The sequence below is a fragment of the Octopus sinensis genome, linkage group LG1, assembly GCF_006345805.1.
Source record: "Octopus sinensis linkage group LG1, ASM634580v1, whole genome shotgun sequence".
Taxonomy (NCBI): domain Eukaryota; kingdom Metazoa; phylum Mollusca; class Cephalopoda; order Octopoda; family Octopodidae; genus Octopus; species Octopus sinensis.
Window position 1 is genome coordinate 97,766,912 of NC_042997.1, and position 22,513 is coordinate 97,789,424.

Sequence of the window (22,513 nt, forward strand, 5' to 3'; positions counted from 1 at the left end):
GATGTGTGTGTGTGTGTGTGTGTGTGTGTACCAATGCAATCTTTGTACTTGCACACTATATCCAATTTCCACTATTGTCCACGATTGTCTCAGCTCATCTGTACCATACCATTCATGCTAACATTAATCCATCTGCCAGATGGGTTGATGTTCTTATTCTACTGTTGTTACTATTATTGTCTTAGGTGGTGAGTTGACAAATGTTACCATACCAGGTGAATCGCTTCGTCGCATTTCTTCCAGCTGTAAAAAGCTCTGTTCAACAACTGGAGCTCAAATGCTGCCGAGGTCAGCTTTGCCTCATTCTTTCAGGGTTTATAAAATAAATACCGATTGAGCACTGGGAAGTCAATATAATCAACTTCCTCATGCCCTCAAAATTGCTGGCCTTTTGCCAAATTAGAAAGAGTTCTAGAGTGCAATTTGATTAAACTTGCGAAAATTGTTTACAACTTTGAGCTGAATAAATTATGTAGAGAAATAGTTGCCAAGAATCAAATTTAGTTCAGTGTTTTAGGGACAAAGATAAGCATAAGCACTTTGTGAAAGCTGGTTAACCTTTTAACATATAAGTATACTGTAAGGTTATCTGCACTGACAGTAGATCTAGATGTTAATAAACTGGTGTCCTGAAGGAGATTTATGTACTTGAAACTTGTAGGCTTGCTGTAGAATAAAACAAATTTTTCATCATATATATATATATATATATATGGCAGGCTTTTTACAGTTTCCATGTACCAAATCCATTCACTAGGGTTTGGTTGGCTTGGGACTATAGTAGATACTTACCCACTGTGCTATGTTGTGGGACTGAATCTCAGACCACATAGTTAGGAAGCAAGCTTCTTAGCTGCCCAGCCATGTCTGTGTCTATAGTCATAACTCAGCATGAAAATTGAGATTTCAGCGTACTGTAGAATATTCAAATTAAATGAATTTTGATATAAAATGATATTTGACGAATATACCTGGTTGGCAACACCAGGAGCATTAACCCTTTGGCATTCAGATTACTCTGCTAAATGCAATGCCTATTTATTCACATTGTTTTGAATTGATCACACATTATCTTGTAGCTTTGAGATTTTGATTATGTGATTGATTGTATATTTTTAGGATGAGGCTGCATCTGGCTGGTTTGAACATACAACTGGATATTTAGGCTTGATATGGCTGGTTTGAATGCTAAAATGTTAAGCTGAATTTGGCCGTTTCTACACTCTCCTGCTTTCTTTTTGCGAGTTTTTATTTTCTTTGAATATTGTAACTCTACAACAAATGCTCATGCCTTCTCTTCTCAAAATACCTTGCTACAGTGGTTCTTGAACTGGTTTATGGTGACTGATTTGAAGTTGTTAGCCTGACAGTGTGGTAATCTCCAGCTCTCTATTCTCTGAATTCAAATCTTACTGAGGTCAACTTTGACTTTAACCTTTTGATGTTGAGAAGTATCAGCCTTGTACTAGGATCAGTTCTTCTCTTTCTGTCTTCATCTCTTTCTTACTCTTTCTGTCTTCATCTCTTCTATAAATTGGTTGTGGTCAGACTTGGTGATGGATAGACTCTGCCAAATATAATAGAGCCAGAGATATGCATGTCACAATGGCAGTTATGATTCCAGAGTTGCGGGCCCAAAGCAAGGCAAAATGATAAATATCAGACACTTTTCAAAATTATAAAAAGGTAAATCTTTTGGCGCTGTTGCATCTTCATTAATAAACAAGATTACAAAACAGGTTATCATCATTGCTTTAATGTTCAGTATACCATGCTTGCATTGCTCAGGTGGAGTTTATTGAGGCAGATTTTTTTTTTGTATGGTCAGATGCCCTTCATGTCACTCACCCTTGTTTCCGAGTAAGGCAATGTTTTCCCAAGTTTAGGCAGATTTTCACAGGATATTGGAAATGACATTCATTTACAACAATCACAATATTAGGACAAGGAGACACACACATACACTTATAATGGGTGTCCTTCAGTTTCTGTCTATGAAATCCATTAACAAGGCTTTGGTCAGTTTGGGGATGTAATTGAAGACACATGCTCAAGGTGCCACCCTGTGGGACTGAACTGAAGACCACGTGACTTCTTAACCACACAGTCACATTTATTCTTGAAATGGAATATTTCTTTCATCATCATGGTGTTGGACAAGTTAAAAAAACTTGGAAGCCATCTAAATTTCATTAAACCGGGTAATTTACCCACTAACTTTTCAATCCTCATAGCTGCTTCCCACAACTCACAAGGGAAATCTTTTATGGTATATTTTCTGAACTGGTTCACTGTTGGGTAGGAGAAGGAAAGATATCTAGGCTTGAATGGAGGTGATACAGAAGTTGCTTATTAAGATCAGGAACTGTTGTAGCTGTAAAAGAGAATACAGTGCACCAAATGTAGTTTAGGATATTTGTCTGTGGCAACTGCACCAAGCTAGACATGTGAATTTATTCTCTAGAGAGCTAACAACTATTTAGGACTGATGGTTTTAGCTTTGAAATATCTTGTTGAAATTTCTGTATACTAGTGTGTGTGACCTGAAATTCATTGGCTGTGTAGATGGTGTATCTTTGGAAGGGCAGGATGAATGAAGGATGTTAATTTTTAGAAATGTGATTATGAGTGATGGTGATCAGTTTGCCGATAGAAGTCTGGGGAAGTGACTTACTCTGAGGTATATTAATAAAATATTGGGTGGCTTGAAGCATTGTCTGTACTTTATTTAGACAAATATTTTATGGTTCCAGAAATGAGGTGGGGGAGCCCACGGAGGTAATTTTGTTGGGGAAATTCTTGTATCCTGATCAGTCTTTGCTGATGTTACAATCAACATTACTCTTGCTAAAATATTCAAGGCTTAATGTTAATGTAGATATAATAATGGTTCTCCAACAGAATTGGTTCAAAGGATGTCATTAGTGGTAACTGGGAAGAGACTCAGGTGATAAGAGATATTTATAACTATTTTCGAAACCCTTTATATTCTGGAGGTGAGTTCAGCTGCCCTTTGTGGGAATAGGGAAATATATTATCACATTTTTCTAAAGACTGATATAGGTACTTGTAACGAGAGAAAGATTGAAGAGCTTAGAATATAAATCATCTTGGGAGCCATCTGCTGAAAGCTGTTGGTTGGCATATGCAGGACTGTTTACTTTGGACTGAAGTTTCTGGAAAAATCTTCACATTTGACAGTTGCATGCTTATTGTGGTGAAACAGTTGTAATTAGTTTTCAACTGAGATTTTGTTTAGGAAATTGGAAGTGGTTGTGATTTTATTTGCACAGGTATAGCCTGTAGTCATTTTGAGGTTGGCTGGATGCTGCAAAGTTGACCCAAGTTCCTCCTTGCTAGGAACCAGAAAGTTTGGTTGTTATTAAATAGGTAACAGATTGCTTTTACTGTGATGAATAAAACCAATTTGACTCTCTTGAATGTTATTTACAATGTCTTTATCATCAAATAAGATGTCTTATTGAGGGGTTAGTAACAAGATCCATGTACATAAGCAATTATTCCAGTAAAACTTATGCCCATTGTTGTACGAAAAAAACTGGATGCAAAACTAGGTACAAAATGTTGGCCAGTAGTTCAAAGAATTTCCAATATTGAAGAACTTAGAATATTTTTCTTTTAAGAAGCACTATTAGCAATAGGGAATGAATTTAAATATTTTTCTCCAGAGTATTGCTTCCAGAGTGAATTGATCTAGAAACACATGCAGTTTTACCAAGGCAACTGCACTGATAAAAGAATATAGATTGTGACAAAAAATATTTGGTTGCTTGTTAAATAATCTTCCATTCAGTACAGTTACCCAAAAATTATCTGAATTATTTGAAAACTGTTGAGAATTCAAAGTTCCTTCATCTTTCAAAAGTATTTCATGCTTGAAATGTTACCTATTTGCCTGAAGCATTTGAAAATGGGTGTCAAATGGTCCTATGGTACCTTTTCCCATCTTTCAAAATGATTTCATTCTTGATGTGTCATCCATTTTTCTAAACAATTTAAGAAGTATTTGAGAACTGGTGCCAAAAGGGCAAGTGGTTCCTTTCTTGTCTTTCAAAAGTACTTCATGCTTAAAAGTGTTGCATATTTTTCTGAACAATGACAACTGGAACAAATACTGTAATATGATGCTCTAACAATTCTGTTGATTCATCAGTACACATGTACACACACCACATTATGTAAATGTGTGTGTAGATGACAGGTCGCCTCACATTTTAACTACCAAACATCATTCACAAGGTGTTGATCAACTGCAATATATGGTTGAAGACTCTTATCCAGAGAGCCACACTGTGATCAAACCTAAGACTACATGGTTACCAAGCCAATTTTTTTTTAACTACAAATCTATTTCTGTGCTTGTTATATTAAATTGATGACCCATCTCTGCTTGGGTATTATTCAAGTCAGTTACTCTTTTACTCTCTTTTACTCTTTTACTTGTTTCAGTCATTTGACTGTGGCCATGCTGGAGCACCGCCTTTAGTCGAGCAAATCGACCCCGGGACTTATTCTTTGTAAGCCCAGTACTTATTCTATCAGTCTCTTTTGCCGAACCGCTAAGTGACGGGGACAAACACAGACACAGACAATGTTGGGGGGACAAACACAGACACACAAACATATACACACACATACATACATATATATATACATATATACGACAGGCTTCTTTCAGTTTCCGTCTACCAAATCCACTCACAAGGCTTTGGTCGGCCCGAGGCTATAGCAGAAGACACTTGCCCAAGATGCTACGCAGTGGGACTGAACCCAGAACCATGTGGTTGGTTAGCAAGCTACTTACCACACAGCCACTTCTGTTGTTAACATTCTCATCAGATCTGCTACTTATTCTTTACTACTGAAATATTAAGATTTTAATCTTCTGTTTGAGTGCACCATAAAATTTCTGCAGAGGTAACTTCTACAATTTCAATCTTTTCACACACTTTCTCATATTGGTATAGAGCACCATCCGAGCATGATCGTTGCCAGGGCAGCTATCTTGCCTCCGTGCCAGTGGCATATAAAAGACACCATTCGAGTGTGTTCGTTACCAGCATCGCCTTACTGGTGAGGTCATTGCTAGTACTGCCTGACTGGCCCCCATGCCGGTGGCACGTAAAAGCACCCACTACACTCTTGGAGTGGTTGGCATTAGGAAGGGCATCCAGCTATAGAAACTCTGCCAGATCAAGATTGTAGCCTGGTGTAGCCATCTTGTTTGCCAGCCCTCAGTCAAATCGTCCAACCCATGCTAGCATGGAAAGTGGACGTTAAACAATGATGATGATAGATTTTAATTTTAAATTAAGGATGCTTTTCTATTTTTTTTTTAAACCGGTTCCAATAAAAATCTACTGCTCTTGTTTCACATCAAAAGACTAGCTTGGTTTGTACTAATTTAAATTGAGCCTTAACTGCATTGATTTTTATTGGGTATTCTTGTTTTCCCTGTCTCTAAGAACCTACTAAAGCTAATGGTCTCTCTCTGATTCAAAATATAAAATGAGATTATTTGTTAATTGAATGAAAATACTGTTTTGTTAGTTGTGACAAGCCACATGGTTTATTTTCATAAAGATTTTGACTAGAAGATAGCATTTTTTTATAAATGCTTTGCTGATTTAAAATCAATTTGTGATTATTTTTTCTTTTTTATGTATTCTAGCAGGAGGCATGCAGCTGGGACCTTTGGGCACATGTCGTCCACCATGGTCTTGGGTTGATTCAATCCTTTTCACTGGAATTGAATTGACGTGTAGCTCTGAAGTTGGTTGGCTTAGTGGTTAGGGTATTTGGTTCACGATTGTAAGGTCTTGATTTCGTTTCCTGGCAGCCTGTTGTCCTTGAGCAAGACACTTCATTTTGCTCCAGTCCACTCAGCTGGCAAAAACTGAGTAGCACCTGTATTTCAAAGGGCTCACCATGTCACATTCAGTGTCATGCTGAATCTTCCTGAGAACTACTCTCAGGGTATGTGTGTCTGTAAAGTGTTCAGTCACTTGCATATTAAATTCATGAGCAGGCTGTTCTGCTGATTGGATCAACTGGAAACACTTATAAAAGACAGTTCCAGTTAACAGGAGGCATTCATTTCGTAAATGGGATGATCGGATCACCAATGATCGTATTGTCTTTATCATAGTAAGATGGCATTCCTTTTCAGGCTGTTATTGATTATGACCAGAAATTACAGGGTTATTGCACAGTAAATGAAGTAACAAAATAGCTTAACCAGGAATTTAAATAGTGTTGCAGATTTAATTGCCAGCATTTTATGGCTGCAAAGTTAAATCACTAGTCTAATGTCTACAATATATGTACAAACCTTTTTTCCATTGCATAACATATTTAATTAGGTAGTGGCATGCATCATCATTTATGTTGATTGTATCACTGTGATATTTCTGCAACTGTCACCCTCTTAAATTTCTTTAACAGTGTTGTTCTACCCACTCTCTACTGCCTTGTCACATTCTCCAGTTGCTGTAACACACTTTTGTCACCAGTTGCTGTAACACGTTTTTGTGTGAGCTGTCTCTCTTATATAACTAAGAAAATTTTATTCTTATTTGTATCTTGAAAATCAGCTTTTTTTTATAATAAAAGGTATGAGGAGAATACAAAAGACTTTATGTAACTGCAATTAATTTCTATTTATGTAATTGCTCATACGTCCAGTTACCAGACAGTAATTTCCATTTTTTTAATTGCTTTTCCCTTTATAGCAAAAGCAGTTATTGCTGTTCATGTTTGTTTTCTTTTTAACAAAGGAGGAATGATTTTATTTGTTGATTTAGATCAAGTTTTTTGTGAGAGTCTTGTGTGTGTGTTTCAAATTTTTAGCTTCGTCCTGATGTTTGATAAATTAACTTCTTTTGCACAATGCTTTGTTGAAGTAATCTTCCTTTTTTTCTGTGCTCATTCTTAATGGAATTAATCATTCCTGATAGGATAAATAGTTGAAAATCTGTGTTCAGGCATGACTTTCTCTGCAAGTGTTGTGCAGGCAATGCATGTTATTTTAATATATTTCTTAGTTTTATTACACCATTGTTTCATCAATAGTTACTGCTTTTTAAGTCAGCTAATTTTTGTGGATTAAAATGAATTATAGCATTTATTTTTGTCTTGGTTCCATTAGTGAAAATTTAACCAGGATTGAGATATATACTGTGTTCATTTAATTATTCCCTCATCCTATAAAAGTTGGCTTTCTACGTAGTCAAAATAAATCAATATTAACCCTTTAGCTCTGTTGCAGCATGTTCTCTATTTTTAAAATAAGATTTTTTTAACCTGTTAGAAATGACAACCAAGTTTTCCTCAAATTACACCCTACAGTCTAAGAAAAGGACAATGTACTAGGTAATGGTGGTCATGGAAGGAGTGTATCTGGAAGGTTAAAAGAAAAAATACGAGCATGTGCCGGTTGAAGAGGTAGCTGTGCAAGCACGAGCATATGTGAACAAAGCAGGGGTGTATATTCCTAGTGTGCTAGGTGTGTGCTGCCCATCCATCAAAAATGGCAAATTCATTATAAATATTAACTTATTAATTTAATCACAAATCTTAAAACTTTTTTGTTATACCCTTGCTTGAAATTTGGTGGTATTGGGTGTGGCAGCATTCCCAATACAACCACCGTATGGCACTGGAACAAAATCCTTCTGGTCAAAAATGGTATAGAGTAATTTGTAAGGAAAAATATTTATCAGAAAAAATTGTCTGAATTTAAGATGAGAGGTGTGGTGGTGAGGGGCCCCTCATGTCATGGCATGACTAGATAACAGGTCTGCACATTCTGAACTAGGATTTGAATGTAAAACCATGAAGGCCTTGGAGTAATGACTGCTGAAACAATATATTATCCAGGTGAAAAATTTAAATCTTCTTCATGCAATGTATTGTAAAATTTTTCTAATTCAACAGAAATAAGGCTTCAGATTTATAGGGAAGTGAAATAGGGGCCGACTTGAGATTTTTTTTCATTCACAAAAGCATTACCAGTGTAATTTATATGGAAAGAATGCATTAAAAAAAAAAAAAGTATCAAATACTCCTTTTAATAAGAATGGTGTTGATTTGAAAGATAAAAACACAGATTTCATAATCATTTAGTTTATTATTTGTGCAGTTATGTGTGACAATCCTTCAATGAAGCATAATCACATTTTTGTGTGGTAAGAAGGTTGCTTCCCAGCCACATGGTCCTGGGTTCTGTCCCACTGCATAGCACCTTGGGCAAGTGCCTTCTGCTATAGTCTTGGACCAACCAAAGTTTTGTGAATAGATTTGATAGATGGAAACTGAAAGAAGTTTACTGTGTATGTATGTGTGTGTGTGTGTGTATATATATATATATATTTATATAATGTGCGTCTTTGTGTCTGTCCCACCATCACCACTTGACAACTGGTGTAACTTAGTGGTTTGGCAAAAGAGACCAATTGAATAAGTACTTGGCTTTAAAAAAGTCCTGGGGCTAATCTGTTCAAGTAAAACTCTTCAAGGTGGTGCTCCAGCATGGCTGCAGTCAAATGATTGAAACAAAAGAATACTGTTTGTAAACCCCACCACCGCCATACCTCATCTTGAAACCAGACAATATTTTTCTTATCACTTTTGTTACAAGTTACTCTATACCTTTTCGTCCAGGTCTTTGTTCACATATGCTCATACCTATACAACCAGCTCTTCTTCTCTCTCACACCAGCTAGTATACCTCAAAAATGCTCAACCACCTTCTTTTCTCTCTTCAACTCTCTCTTTTCAATAAGTTAATTTAGTGCAGCCAGTGAATCCTATTCAATCTTCACTCAGCAAATCTTCCACATTCAGATTCAATTATGTCCATGTCCCACTACTATTCACAAAAATTTCTTGTGTTATTGGGCAATCCCTCCAAATACTTCTATTTGAACAGATTTGTTGCAACACAGAAATTGCTCACTCAGGTAAAACATGTTAAAGGTGGTGAGCTGGCAGAAGTGTTAGCACGCCAGGCGAAATGCTTACCAGTATTTCGTCTGCTGCTTCATTCTGAGTTCAAATTCTGCCAAGGTCGACTTTGCCTTTCATCCTTTCGGGGTCGATTAAATAAGTACCAGTTCTGCACTGGGGTCGATATAATCGACTTAATCCGTTTGTCTATCCTTGTTTTTCCACTCTATGTTTAGCCCCTTGTGGATAGTAAAGAAATAGGTATTTCGTCTGCCACTATGTTCTGAGTTCAAATTCTACCGAGGTCGACTTTGCCTTTCATCCTTTCAGGGTCGATTAAATAAGTACCAGTTACGCACTGGAGTTGATATAATCGACTTAATCCGTTTGTCTGTCCTTGTTTGTCCTCTCTGTGTTTAGCCCCTTGTAGGTAGTAAAGAAACAGGTAAAACATGTTTGACATTTCTAACAGATGTTTGATATTTCTGTAGGGAGATTTGGCTGCACGTGAAATAATTGTGTAGATGTTCCCTACTAACCCTCTGCTATTATACTATAACTGTTGGTATTGTAGTTGCCACTTTTCTGCTTTACAAAAAGTATTTGAGCTATTTAATTTTTTTTCTTTTTCTGATTACTAGTCAAAATTTAGAGGAAGATGTCAACTGAAATGTGTTTAAAGAAATCGCTTGAACCCTGAAGCATTTAAACCGGCCATATTTGACTCAAATATTTTATGTTCAAACCAGCCAGATTCAACCTCTCACACCTACCCACCAGTGTCATTCTAACAATAAACCATCACAGCATTGAAATCTTGAAGCTACAAGATAATGCATGATTAATTCATTAATCATGCATTATCTTGTAGAATGCAAATGAACTTTTCATTATATTTGACAGTAAATTGAATGCTAATGATTAATATATAATGATTAATGCTAATGATTAATGATTAACTGGACTTGCAGTTTTTTCTATCATCACCCATCCTGCTTATAAGTAGCATCAGAATTTTGAATTGATTTCTCTTTCTAGAAAAAGCTATTAAAATCATTTAACTGAAAGTGATTTCTTCCTGAAATGTGATCTTTTATTATAATGATAGAGTAGTAGATTTGCTTTTTATTTGTAAATGAATCTAAATCTCTTATTTTAGGTTACACAATGTCAACTATTAATTAGAACTTCACTATTAGCTACTTGTTAATAACAACTGACATTTTTAGAGAATAAACCCTAATTAGTGTCGTAAGTAGTTGGCTGGAATCTTTTTAAATGGTTTATTTTTATTGTTACTGGTTGGGTAACTTAGATGGTGGTTAGTAGCAGGTAAATAGACAGCCTAAAATTTTGACTGCATTTTTTCATGATGCTATTTATCGCGATTTGAAAAAAAAAAAAAAAATTATGCAGGCTTGCAGGTGTGACCGTGCAGCAAGAAGCTTGCTTCCCAACCACAGGGTTCTGGCTTCAGTCCCACTGTGTGGCACTTTGGGCAAGTGTCTTATAACCTCTGGCTAACCAAAGTTTTGTGTATGAATTAGGTAGACGGAAACTGAAAGAAGCCAGTCATATTTAGTTTCATTAATTCCAACTCTTGTTGTGGTTGAATTTGCTCTTTGTGTATTTGGTGTCAGAAGAAATAACTACTTCCATGATACTGGAAGACAATTGAACTGAAGATAATCATTCCCAATAGATTTGTGAAAAAATACTTTTCTTGGTTTGTAAACTACATAATGTCATTCCCTGAATTACTGAGAACTGTAGCTGGCTGAGTTTATCAATCTACTTTGACCCTTTTGTTACCATTTTTTTGTAAAAAAAAACATTGCATTTGTTTCAATTAATTTTCAGAATAATGAAGAATTTAGTAAAGTAGCTTTGTCATCATTAAACTGGTGTTTGGGACATAATTTTATCATGAAACATTGGGAGATTTTAACCCTTTAGCATTCAAATCACTCTATCCAATGTAATACTTATTTATACACATTGTTTTGAGTTAATTCTGTTAGTTCACTCTGCTGACTGGTTGGTATCAGGAAGGGCATCCAGCCATAAAACCCTGCCAAACAGTCACAGAAGTCTGGTGTGGGCTCTTGCCTGGCTAACTCTTGTCAAACTGTCCAACCCACGCCAGCACAAGATGGATGTTGAATAATTATGATATAGCTTTGAGATTTCAATGATGTGATTGTATATTCTTAGTGACATTGTAGGGTAGGTGTAATGGGTTAAATCTGGTAGGTCTGAACATAAAACAGTATATGTAGGCTGGTTTTATTTGCTAAATGGTCAGTTTAGATCACTTTTAAACAGGGAAGTTTAACTAGGAGTGGTCTTGGATGGATTGGTCTCAAAAGGGTTTATACTGAGATGACAGATTTTGCTGTCAGTTCTCTGTTGACTCTGACAAATAGTCAATGACTCCTTTCACTTGAAAATAGGTTCCATATATTTGTAGATGTACAACTCTTTGTTGTTGGTAGCAAGTAGAGCATTTGTATTGTTTAATGTTATTAGCAACCATCTATGGGAAATGATCCTTTCTTTCATCTTTTACCTGTTTGTCACTAGACTGCAGCCATGCTGGGGCATTACCTTGAACTTTTAGTTGAATGAATCAATCTCAGTTGCTGAATTGCTAAGTTACAGGGATGTAAACACACTAACACTGGACAAATATACATATACACGCTCACGCACACACAATGGCCTACTTTCAGTTTCTGTTTACAAAATCCACTCAGAAGGCTTTGGTCTGCCTGAGGCTATAGTAGAATTCACTTACCCAAGGTGCCATGCAGTGGGACTAAATCTGGAACCATGTGGTTGGGAACCAAACTTCTTACCACACAGCTACTTCTGCACCTTAAATTATGATCAATTGTCTTTTATCTATGCTTCTTCCCTTACATTTCTCAACTGGCTCTATTATTTTACATTACAAAAAGGACTAAATATCTACTAAGTTAATTAGTTCATAGTTTCTTCATAGAACATTTGAGAGAAATTAATTCCCGTCTTTTTGTTTTTATATTGTGCCTTTTTTATTCTTATACAAAACCATGGCAACTAGCTTTAATACTTTAGTATTTAAACTGGCTACATCCAACCAAAATATTTTACCCATTTTATGTTCAAACCGGCCAGATCTGGTTTCTCACACTGTCATCATCATCATTGTTTAACGTCTGCTTTCCATGCTAGCATGGGTTGGACGATTTTGACTGAGGGCTGGTGAACCAGATGGTTGCACCAGGCTCCAGTCTTGATCTGGTAGAGTTTCTACAGCTGGATGCCCTTCCTAACGCCAACCACTCTGAGAGTGTAGTGGGTGCTTTTATATTTCATCGGCATGGGACCAGTGAGGCGGTACTGGCAACGACCTCGCTTGAATCTTTTACGCATGCCACCAGCACAGGTGCCAGTAAAGCGATGCTGGTAACGATCACGTTCGAATGGTGTCTTTTATGTGCCACCGGCACAGAGGATAGCCCGCTCAGGCAACGATCATGCTCGGATGGTGCTCTTAATACCCTACTAGCATGGGGCTTGAGTGCCAGAAAGGCGGCGCTGGTAGCAGTCACATTCGAATGATGCCTTTTAAGTGCCACTGGCACAGGAGCCAGTTAGCCACTCTGTCAATCAACACACTCATATGGTGCTCTTTGCACCCCGCTAGCACAGACGCAACTCAACCACTATTGTTCAATATGTAGGAAAGTTCAATTGCTGATTGAACAACTGGAATATTTCTTATAGCTACTGATGAAAATCTGTTTATATACATAAAAGCTTCCTGAAAACCCTTATAGATAATAAACTTGAGTTTAAGAACACTTCTTATCTATAAGTGATCTTTGTTGTATTTACTTTTATCTCACTCATCCGTTTGAAGTGTGTGTGTGTGTGTACTTAATGGGTAGACCAGTTGCTTTGTCATACAAATTTAATGTGAGATCTTAGGAGTAGCTTACAGTGGAAAAAGAAAATAAAAATTATGCCTTCCAGTTTGAGAGGAATGGAATTCAGTCCTGTAAGGTTAAACTCTTTTCGAATACAATGTTATCCTTTGTATAACTCTCAATTATATTTCTATTCATATTTGTTTCCATCTCGATAAATTCTTTAAAATATGTATTATTAGCTACTAGACTTCATTTCTAGATACTAAACATGAACTTAATAGGAATGCATTCTAATAAACCATGTAAACCTGTCTACATTCTAGACAAAATTAGAGATTGTATTAGATCAGTGTTCAGATTGACTGTCCTAGCCATTTAATCATCATCATCGTTTAACATCCGTTTTCCATGCTAGCATGGGTTGGACAGTTCGACTGGGATCTGGGAAGCCAGAAGGCTGCACCAGGCTCCAGTCTGATCTGGCAGTTTTTCTACAGCTGGATGCCCTTCCTAACGTCAACCACTCTGTGAGTGTAGTGTGTGCTTTTTACGTGCCACCGGAACGGGCCAGAGGAGGCTGGCAAATGACCACGATTGGTTGGTACTTTTTATGTGTCACTGGCACAGATACCAGTCAAGGCGGTGCTGGCATTAGCCAGGTTCGGATGGTGCTTTTTACGTGCCACTGGCATGGATATCACAACTACAATTTCCATTTGATTTTTATTTTGATATTGATGTACTTGACTCAATAGGTCTCTTGAAGCACAGCAGGTCACCCTACAATGTTTTAAAAAAATCATGTTTTTATAATTAAATATTAGGAATTGTATATTAAAAAAAAAAATCAATATTTTGTGAATTATAGAAGTCTAACAAATTTATTGCAGATAAATTTTAATGAACTCTTATATGAGCCCTGGTTGAGAACTGCTGTATTAGACAGAACAAAAGTTATGGCTACCCCAATAGAATTAAAATCCATATCATTAATACCTGGTTGTTATTACCAGCATATTGCAGTTCTCATGGAAATTCACCTTACAACGGTGTCTTTTTACCAGTACATGTCAAGTTTTAAGATCATTTAGCTAACGCATGTACAGTTCATATTTCAATTATGTTATGATTTCACTTGAGTTGATTAAATTGCATAATCTCTTTATAATACTGAGATCCAGGTCAGCTTTTACAAATCACTTGAATTATTTTAAAGGGACCTAAAGTGTAAAATCTGGACTCCAGGGAAACTGAGATAGTGTCTCTTGGGCTGCAAACTAATAAAATTATTTGCAGTTTAGTTTTTGATAAATTTGTTAGTTATCCTAAGATTGAATTGTTGTTTCCTTTTATTTTTTAAACAGTGAAATGTGCTCAAATAAACAGTAGGCTAGTACAAAGCTACAAGTGTAGGAAGTGAATTCTGTTGAGGCTCTATATCTCTTTGCCTTCTCTGGGTCATACAAATTAAAAATGGGTGAGGGGGAAACCTTTCTTTCTCTTTGATCTTCACTTGCCATCCTCACTTTTGTTGCAGTTGTTGATGTTAGTTAACATAATCATTGTGGATTCTGAAAAAGTTTTATTTAGAAAAATATATTGTAGAAATATGTGCCTGAAGATTTAATTTGAAAATATTAGTCTTGTACAATTTGAATACATTCTATATAATAATTTATATTTTCAGATTTAAAATATGCCTGCTCGAATGTTTGATAACCCTTCTGTAGGGGAAGGGACTAAAAATGGCCCAGTCAATGAAATCTCTGAATTTTACTGCTCTGATGAAGTCATTATTTCTGGTGTATCTGGACGCCTTCCAGAATCCAGCAACATTGCAGAATTCCGAGAAAATCTCATCAATGGTATTGATATGATCACAGAGGATGACCGACGATGGAAACCTGGTAAGTCCTCATTTAACGTCCACTTTCCCATGCTTGCATGGGTTGCACAGACCTTGTTGAGGCAGATTTTTTTTTATGGCTGGATGCCCTTCCTGTTAACTCTGTTTCTAAGCAAGGTAATATTTTTCACAGAAGACTGAAAAAAAAGCAACCTTAATTGTATGGTAATGGTGATCGTTTATAATTATGTGCTGTCTAGACAAAGGGATATGAACATGTCAGCACATGCAACAGTTTTTTTCAGTTTCTGCTTCCCAAATCCATTCACAAGGCTTTGGTAAGCTTGAGGCTATAGTGGAAAGCACTTGTCCAAGGTGCTGTGCAGTGAAACAACCTGAGGCCATGTGGTTAGGAAGCAATCTCCTTTGTCGCAGAACAACGGCTGCACCTAAATGTTATAAATTTTCTTTCTTAGTGTGAAGTAGCGTTTCTGGATGGCTTTATAACTTCTAAAATTGCAGAAGAATTCGCCAGTTGGTAGCTTGGCTTAAAGGGTAGAGCACTCCAACCGGATATTGGAGGGGGTGTAAGTTTGATCCTCATGGCTGGTTGCTGGCAAACTTTTCTGTTCTTAAAAGGATTTTATCTTTTATATATATTGTTCAGTATTTACACATTGAAAATAAATGATCTTTCTACTTGTTCTACAATATGTTTCAACACTGCAAAAAAACAAATTTATTTGTTTACATGTAAAAAAAAAAAAAAAAAGACAAAATGATAGCATATTAAGAGCAAGAAGGTTGATTCATGATATTAACAATGATTTTCAGACAGTAGTGTGGTCTTTAATTTCTCAATTAGTGATTCTTTTAACTATAAACCATATCTAGATTGAGTTTTTGATAATTTGGTTATTTAGTTTATTTTGATAATTATATTGAGTAATAAGCTGCGAATCCCTCTCTAGAAAATGTAGGCCTTTGAAAATTGCTGCATACAAATGAGACCCAGATAATACTCAGAACTATTAGAAAGGCTCACTTCATGCTTATTGTATTTGCTAGGTCTGTATGACTTACCAAGACGTTCTGGAAAGCTAAAGGAACTGGATAAATTTGATGCTGCTTTCTTTGGGATTCCACCAAAACAAGCTGATGCCATGGAACCCCAATTGCGAATGCTTTTAGAAGTTTCCTATGAATCCCTTATAGATGCTGGTAAGTGTTTGCTCCCTGTTTTTTTTTTTTTTTGTTATCCTTAAATTTTTTTATTTATTTAAGTTCAAAGTCAGTCGTGCTCTCTGAGTTGTTTTACAGCTCAGCAAGCTTTCTGCAATACCAGTGAATACATATTATTCACCTGTTTCTTGTATATTGAAGCATGAATTTCATCTAAGCAAGTGACAAACCGGTGCATACCATTAACAAGCCCCAAGTAGGACCAAATGTGTCTGTTGTCAATGCTGTGATGATTTTTTGCATCACTCTGGTGTGTGTGTGTGTGTGTGTGTATTGTATCAGCTTCGGCAGTACATATGCTAAAATTGGAACGATACAGAGAAGATTAGCATGGTCTCTGCACAAGGATGACATGCAAATTTGTGAAGTGTTCCATATTTTACAAAGGCGGCTAGCTGGCAGAATCGTTAGTATGCTGAATTAAATCTTTAGCAGTATTTTGTCTGACTTTACATTCTGTGTTCAAACTTCACCGAGGTTGACTTTGCTTTTTTATCCTTTTGGGGTCAATAAATTAAGTACCAGTGAAACACTGGGGTGGCTGTAATTGACTAGTCCCCTCCCCACAAATTTCAAGCCTTGTGTCTTTAGTAGAAAGGATTATTATTATTATAATGTGCATTTAACTTTTATTTCAGGTATTGATCCATACTCCATACGAGGCTCCCGAACTGGTGTCTTTATTGGTGCCAGTGAATCAGAAGCACATCAAGCTTGGTCTGTTGATCCTGAGTCAACTGTTGGGTACCACATGACTGGTTGTGCTCGTTCGATGTTTGCTAATCGTCTATCATTCTATTTTGATTTCAAAGGTAAGAAACTTGCTCTTTTTCTTTCTTCTTAATTCAATTTCTTTTTCTAAAAGTTTCTAAACATTCCTTTTATTCATTTTGTACTTCAGTCATTATTTAATCCCTTTGATATCTGATATCAACCTGCCTGAAACTAACCCTGGTTCTATAATATAAACTTGCTGTTTTAGAGGAATCTAAATGAAACTTTTCTATCAAAATTTCATGTTAATTTAATTCCAAAATTTAATTCCAAACTCCAGCTTGATAATGATGTAATTGATTTAGTAAATTCTTCATGATTTTCAAAATTAATTTAAACAAAAGCTGGTGTATTTTAGTAGGAAATATAGTAACAGAAAGGATAAAAACTTAGTTTCCAAATCAAATGGAAAATGCCACTTCCCCTAATGTAAGAGATGAAATTATGAAATCGTAAATCAAATTTTTTATTTACTCATAGATTGAAATATTTTTTTGTTTTGTTAATGTTTATCTTAATATCATGGTGGTTTTAAATTTTAGTTCTTATTTTGTCAGGCATTAGAAGGATTATGCATTAAAGGTTATGTTTAGCATCACTTTAATACCTACCTGAATAATGCAACTCAGTATTCTAGTAATATTGGTTTCAAATGGCACAAGGCCAGCAATTTTGGGGGAGTATTAAGTTGATTACATTAATCCTAATACTCAACTGGTACTTATTTTATTCACCCCAAAAGAATGAAAGATAGTCAACCTTGGTGGAATTTGAACTTAAAACATGAAACTTAAGACATGAAATGCTGCTAAGCTTTTTGTCCAGAGTGCTAAAGATTCTGCCAGCTTGTTGCCTTTAGTATTCTAGCAGTATTACTTATTATCTAGTATATATAAATCACTATGTATATGTATTGACAAACGCATACATTTCCACAATTCTCAACCGATTTTCACCAAACTTTACACATACATAACATGTCTCAAGAATGGTCATGCACTATAACATTTTACCCAGAGCTTCTGTGTAAATGGACAAATTGGGAAAACAGTGGTTTACACAGCTTTTTCTCTAATTCATTGTGTGTACATAGTTTTTTGTATGTAGGGTCTTCCATACTTTTTTAATCTATACAATTGTGTATTGGCATTAGAGAATATTTTTAGTGGTTTTCACATATTTTTGATTTATTTATTTATATGTTGAAATTGGTGCATTATTACTTGGTTAGAGAATATTATAAAAGTGAAAGGATTTTGTCTATTTATTTTGACTGTCCACCTGCAACAGTGATTAAACTGACTAGGAACACTGTACGCAATGAATACCCAGTACCAAACAATCTTAATTGCTATATTTAAACTGCATTAAACTTTGGCAAGCTTATCTTTACCTATTCTGAGTTATTTGAAAGGTAATGTTCCCTTCCCTTTCTTATATTTGTTGGTACCATTGTTTACCTACCAATGCAGTGTGTCACTTTAAGGATGCACATTTACCCAGTCATTATGATATTTGAAATGCAACATCTTTTTGCTGTTAACTACTAAAGATTCGAAGCAGTATTCATGAACTGAAATCCAACTTTTTATGTCTTCATTTTTCATGACCTGAAGTCAATTTCAGAGTGGTCATACATTGTAAGCATGTAGAAAATACATTCCTTTAACTCTATTTGAATGTACCAATCATGTTTCTCTCTGAAAAAATAGCTCCCTCTGCTGTTGAATAAAATAAACTCACATAGGGGAAGTTTCAACATCTTCTTTCAATTTCCTTTCACCATTTGTGACTTTCTGACAAGAAATTTTGCTTTCATGTAAAACAACTATATTTTGTAGCATTATCTGTAATCTACTCCCAAAACACTTCAGTAGCTCTACTTTGCATTGCTTGCAAACTTAAATATTCTGTGATCATTAAAGTGCAACAACCTCCGCAATAACCAGCCTTCAATTTGGTTTTCCGTTTGTAGGTTAATCGAGAACATAGATTGCCGTACTACTCATAAACCTTGGTAGGTTAATAATTTGAAAAAAAAAAAATACTACCAAAGCAACTTAAACTGTCCAAACGATAGGTGTGTTTGCTAGTACCATGTTTCAGAATTTTTTGTTCATTTTTGTTGTATCAAATCTTTTATACACTGTCAGAATTTTCTTGATTGCTTTTTATTTTATTTTTTTTTTCTGTGAAGTTCAGTAATAAATACATTCAGAGTTGAGTGTTTTATTGATAAAACCATTTTTCTTTCCCATTAAAGTTCTTAAGGATTGGAATTTCAATATTGAACTCTTCTTAATTGTTTGATTTGTTCAGCTATGGGAACTAGGTCATTGTATTGAAGATTTCCCACACAACCTGTCTTAAACATTATTTGTTAAAGGCCGGAAGACAGAGAATAGTACTTTGATGGATAGTTAAATAAATTCCTCAATGAATTCATTGTTAACTCTTATTTTGTTGACACACTTGTATGTAGCGTTCATAACTTTTACATGTGATACATCAATATCTCATGCTCTTTAGAGTGGTGGTCACAAAGAAAATGTTACTCTGTCAATCTTCTATTGGGTCAGAGAATACTAAGTATAGTTAGCTGAGAAATTCTATTGTCTCAATAAAAAGTGGCTGTTGCCAGTTCTTTGTCCTCTCACAAACCCAAACTGTATCTTAAGCTAATTATCTCCCTTGTTAGAGGTGATATCTAATGTTTTAAAAAAAAAAAATGTTTGTCATGACGGGATATTACTTTGAGGAATTTTAGTTGAACTAATCAGGCCCAGCACTTATTTTCTTTTTTAAGCCTGGTACTTATTCTGCCAGTCTCTTTACTGGACTGTTAAGTTACAGGGATGTAAACACACCAAAACCAGTTATCAAGCAGTGGTGGAGGAGGACACATACAATGGGTTTCTTTCCGTTTTTATCTTCCAAATCTACTCACAAGGCTTTGGTTGGCTTGAGGCTGTAGTAGAAGACACTTGCCCAAGGTGCCATACAGTAGGAGTGAACCCAGAACCTTGTGACTGGGAAGCAAAATTCTTACCACAGAGCCACACCTGCGCCTATATCTTGAATTAATTTAAAATGCTTGATTGCTTTTGATGTAATAAGAGAAAATGTGTAGTCTACTTGTTTATACAAAGTTTGTACCTATTCTATTGTCATTTAGTTTTTGGTACATCTCAGTTTGCCTTTCATTTTTATTGTCGCCTTATTGATTCCTTGTGGAGGCATGTGGCTTAGTGGTTAGGGTGTCAGCATCATGATCATAAGATTGTGGTTTCGATTCCTGGACCGGGCGACACGTTGTGTTCTTGAGGAAAACACTTCATTTCACGTTGCTCCAGTCCACTCAGCTGACAAAAATGAGTAATGCTGCGATGGACTGGTGTCCTGTCCAGCTGGGGAACACATATGCCATAGAAACCGGGAAACTGGGCCCATGAGCCTGGCTAGGCTTTAACCCTTTCGTTACCGTATTTATTTTGAGATATTCTGTGTTTCTTTCAATTACATTAAATATAACAAAGAATTTAGTAAAATAACTTTATCATTAAGCTAGTGTTAGGAACATAAATTGTGACTAAGGTTTGGTGGAAGATTTTAATTCAAAACTTATGAAAAGACATTTGTACTCAAAGCAAGATCCCGGTTTCAGCCAGGTTGGTACTGGAAGGGTTAAAAGGGCACATTTATTTTATTGATTCCTTAGCATTTGATGCATCAGCATTTAATCTCCACTTTCCCATGTTTGCATGGAGCAAACAGAATTTGCTGAGGTTTTTCTATGATTGGATGGCCTTCCTGTTGCTAACCCAGTTGGATATCTTTCCCATCATAGACTGTGGCCATGCTGGGGCACTGCTTTGAAGAATTTTAATCAAATGAATTGACACCAATACTTTTATTTTAGGCCTGGTATTTATCCAATTGGTTTCTTTGAACCATTAAGTTATGGGGATGTAAACACACCAACACCAGTTGCCAAGCAGTAGTTAAGGACAAACACAGACATGACACACATACATACGGCGACCTTTCAGTTTCTGTCTACCAGATCTACTCACAAGGCTTTAGTTGACCCGAAGCTATATATATATATATATATAATGTACAAGACACTTGCACAAATTGCCATGCTGTAGGACTGGACCTGGAACCATTTGGTTATGAAGCGAACTTCTTTCCACACGGCCATGCCTATGGGGGAAAAAAAAATCCATGTCTGGGTAAAAAATAATTCTTAACCATTTTGTGGTCATGTGCTTAATGAAATTTACTATATTTTACAATTTGTTTTGAAAATAAAATTTTAGAGGGATTTATTAACCCTTTCGTTACCAAACCGCCTGAAAAAAATTTTGGTTTATGAGACCAAACCGCCCAAAGCCGCCCGAATTTACCTATTCATATTTAAATGAGAATATCAGAGCAAATCTCTTCAGTACATTCGTGAAAACACGTATTATACTTCGTAAACAGTTCAACTACAGTTTTGTACAATAATCGAAGTGTAATTTTAATTCCGTGAATTTTGGGAGATTTTTTTTCCGAAATTTGTTCCTATTGTGTTTTCAAAATTTGTAATTCTGACAAAAAATGGATACGAATTTCATTGTGTCAAGCAGCGAGTCAGAATTCGAAGGATTTTCTACTGAAGACCTTCATAAATCTAACTCTATGACTGAAAAAAAAAAATGCATGTGGTATTTGATAATGAATCTGATGTTTCATTTTCCGAAAGTGAAAACAGTGAATCTGAGATCTCCGATAGCGATAAAGAAAACGAATTGGCACCTGAATGGAGTGAAAATTTAAAAACTGTTTCTTTCGGTGATTTTTCTGAAGAAACTGGACCAAGCCACAGACTTTCCCAGAAGAGTAAAGCCTTAAACTATTTCTTTTTACTTTTTCGAATGAGCCCATTTGAAATCATTACAGCGAAAACGAACCGTTATGCTAAACGTAAACAAAGCGAGAGAAACGATAGTTTGTGGTTTCCCACAACCTTAAATGAAATTAAGACTATTTTGCCATAAATATTATTATGGGTATCAGAAAGTTACCCAGAATAACAAATTCTATCGTTAAATTTTCTTGTATACCCAATTGAATATTAGCTAATAACCCATTTTCTATAGCGATGTTTGAACAAAATTTTAATAATTTTATATATTGTTGAATTTACCTGTATCTACCTGCAATTACAGTCACTTTGTGACAAAAATTATAGTATAGAATTGGTTGAGAACATTTCATTAAATTATCTTCCAAAAATCAGATTAATATATCGATAAATAAAAAAGTTATAGTTGTTTAATGAAACCAGACTAAATTTATGATTACGTTAGAAATTAATTGAAACACATAAGGGGTGTAATTTGGTCAGAAATATAGTAACGAAAGGGTTAAGCTAGTTTACTTTCCCTTTATTAACCCTTTCACTTTCAGATTACTCAGTCAAATGTAATACTCTCTTATATTGTTTTGAAATAATCATGCATTATCTTGTAGCTTTGAGATTTCAATGATGTGATTATTTTTAGAATCACATTGTAGGATAGGTATGAGATGCTGGATTTGGCTAGTTTGAACAGAAAACAGGTAGAATATTTGGGTTGGACATGGCCAGGTTAAATGCCTGGAATATAATTTAATGTTTTTAGAAAAAATTTTGAAGGAAAGTTATAATTTAAATATGAGCATTTTAAATTGTGTAGTTTTGTATATTGGAACCAGGGTTTAGTTCCAAGTAGATTGG

General features: G+C 35.5%; 1 protein-coding gene and 1 non-coding gene across 4 annotated transcripts in view; both read left to right on the forward strand.

The window, feature by feature from the left end:
- Positions 1–22,513, forward strand: part of LOC115218869 (fatty acid synthase) — an 80,607-nt gene that overhangs the window by 12,523 nt on the left and 45,571 nt on the right. For all 3 annotated transcript variants that reach the window (XM_036503154.1, XM_029788840.2, XM_029788849.2), the window contains exons 2-4: positions 14,572–14,791; positions 15,799–15,951; positions 16,611–16,784. In XM_036503154.1, the coding sequence (XP_036359047.1) occupies positions 14,581–14,791; positions 15,799–15,951; positions 16,611–16,784 (538 nt within the window). In that variant the 5' untranslated portion in view covers positions 14,572–14,580. The remainder of the gene's footprint in view (positions 1–14,571; positions 14,792–15,798; positions 15,952–16,610; positions 16,785–22,513) is intronic.
- On the forward strand, positions 16,243–16,354 carry LOC115220337. The gene has a single exon (XR_003882509.1). It is a non-coding gene; the product is annotated as a U6 spliceosomal RNA (small nuclear RNA).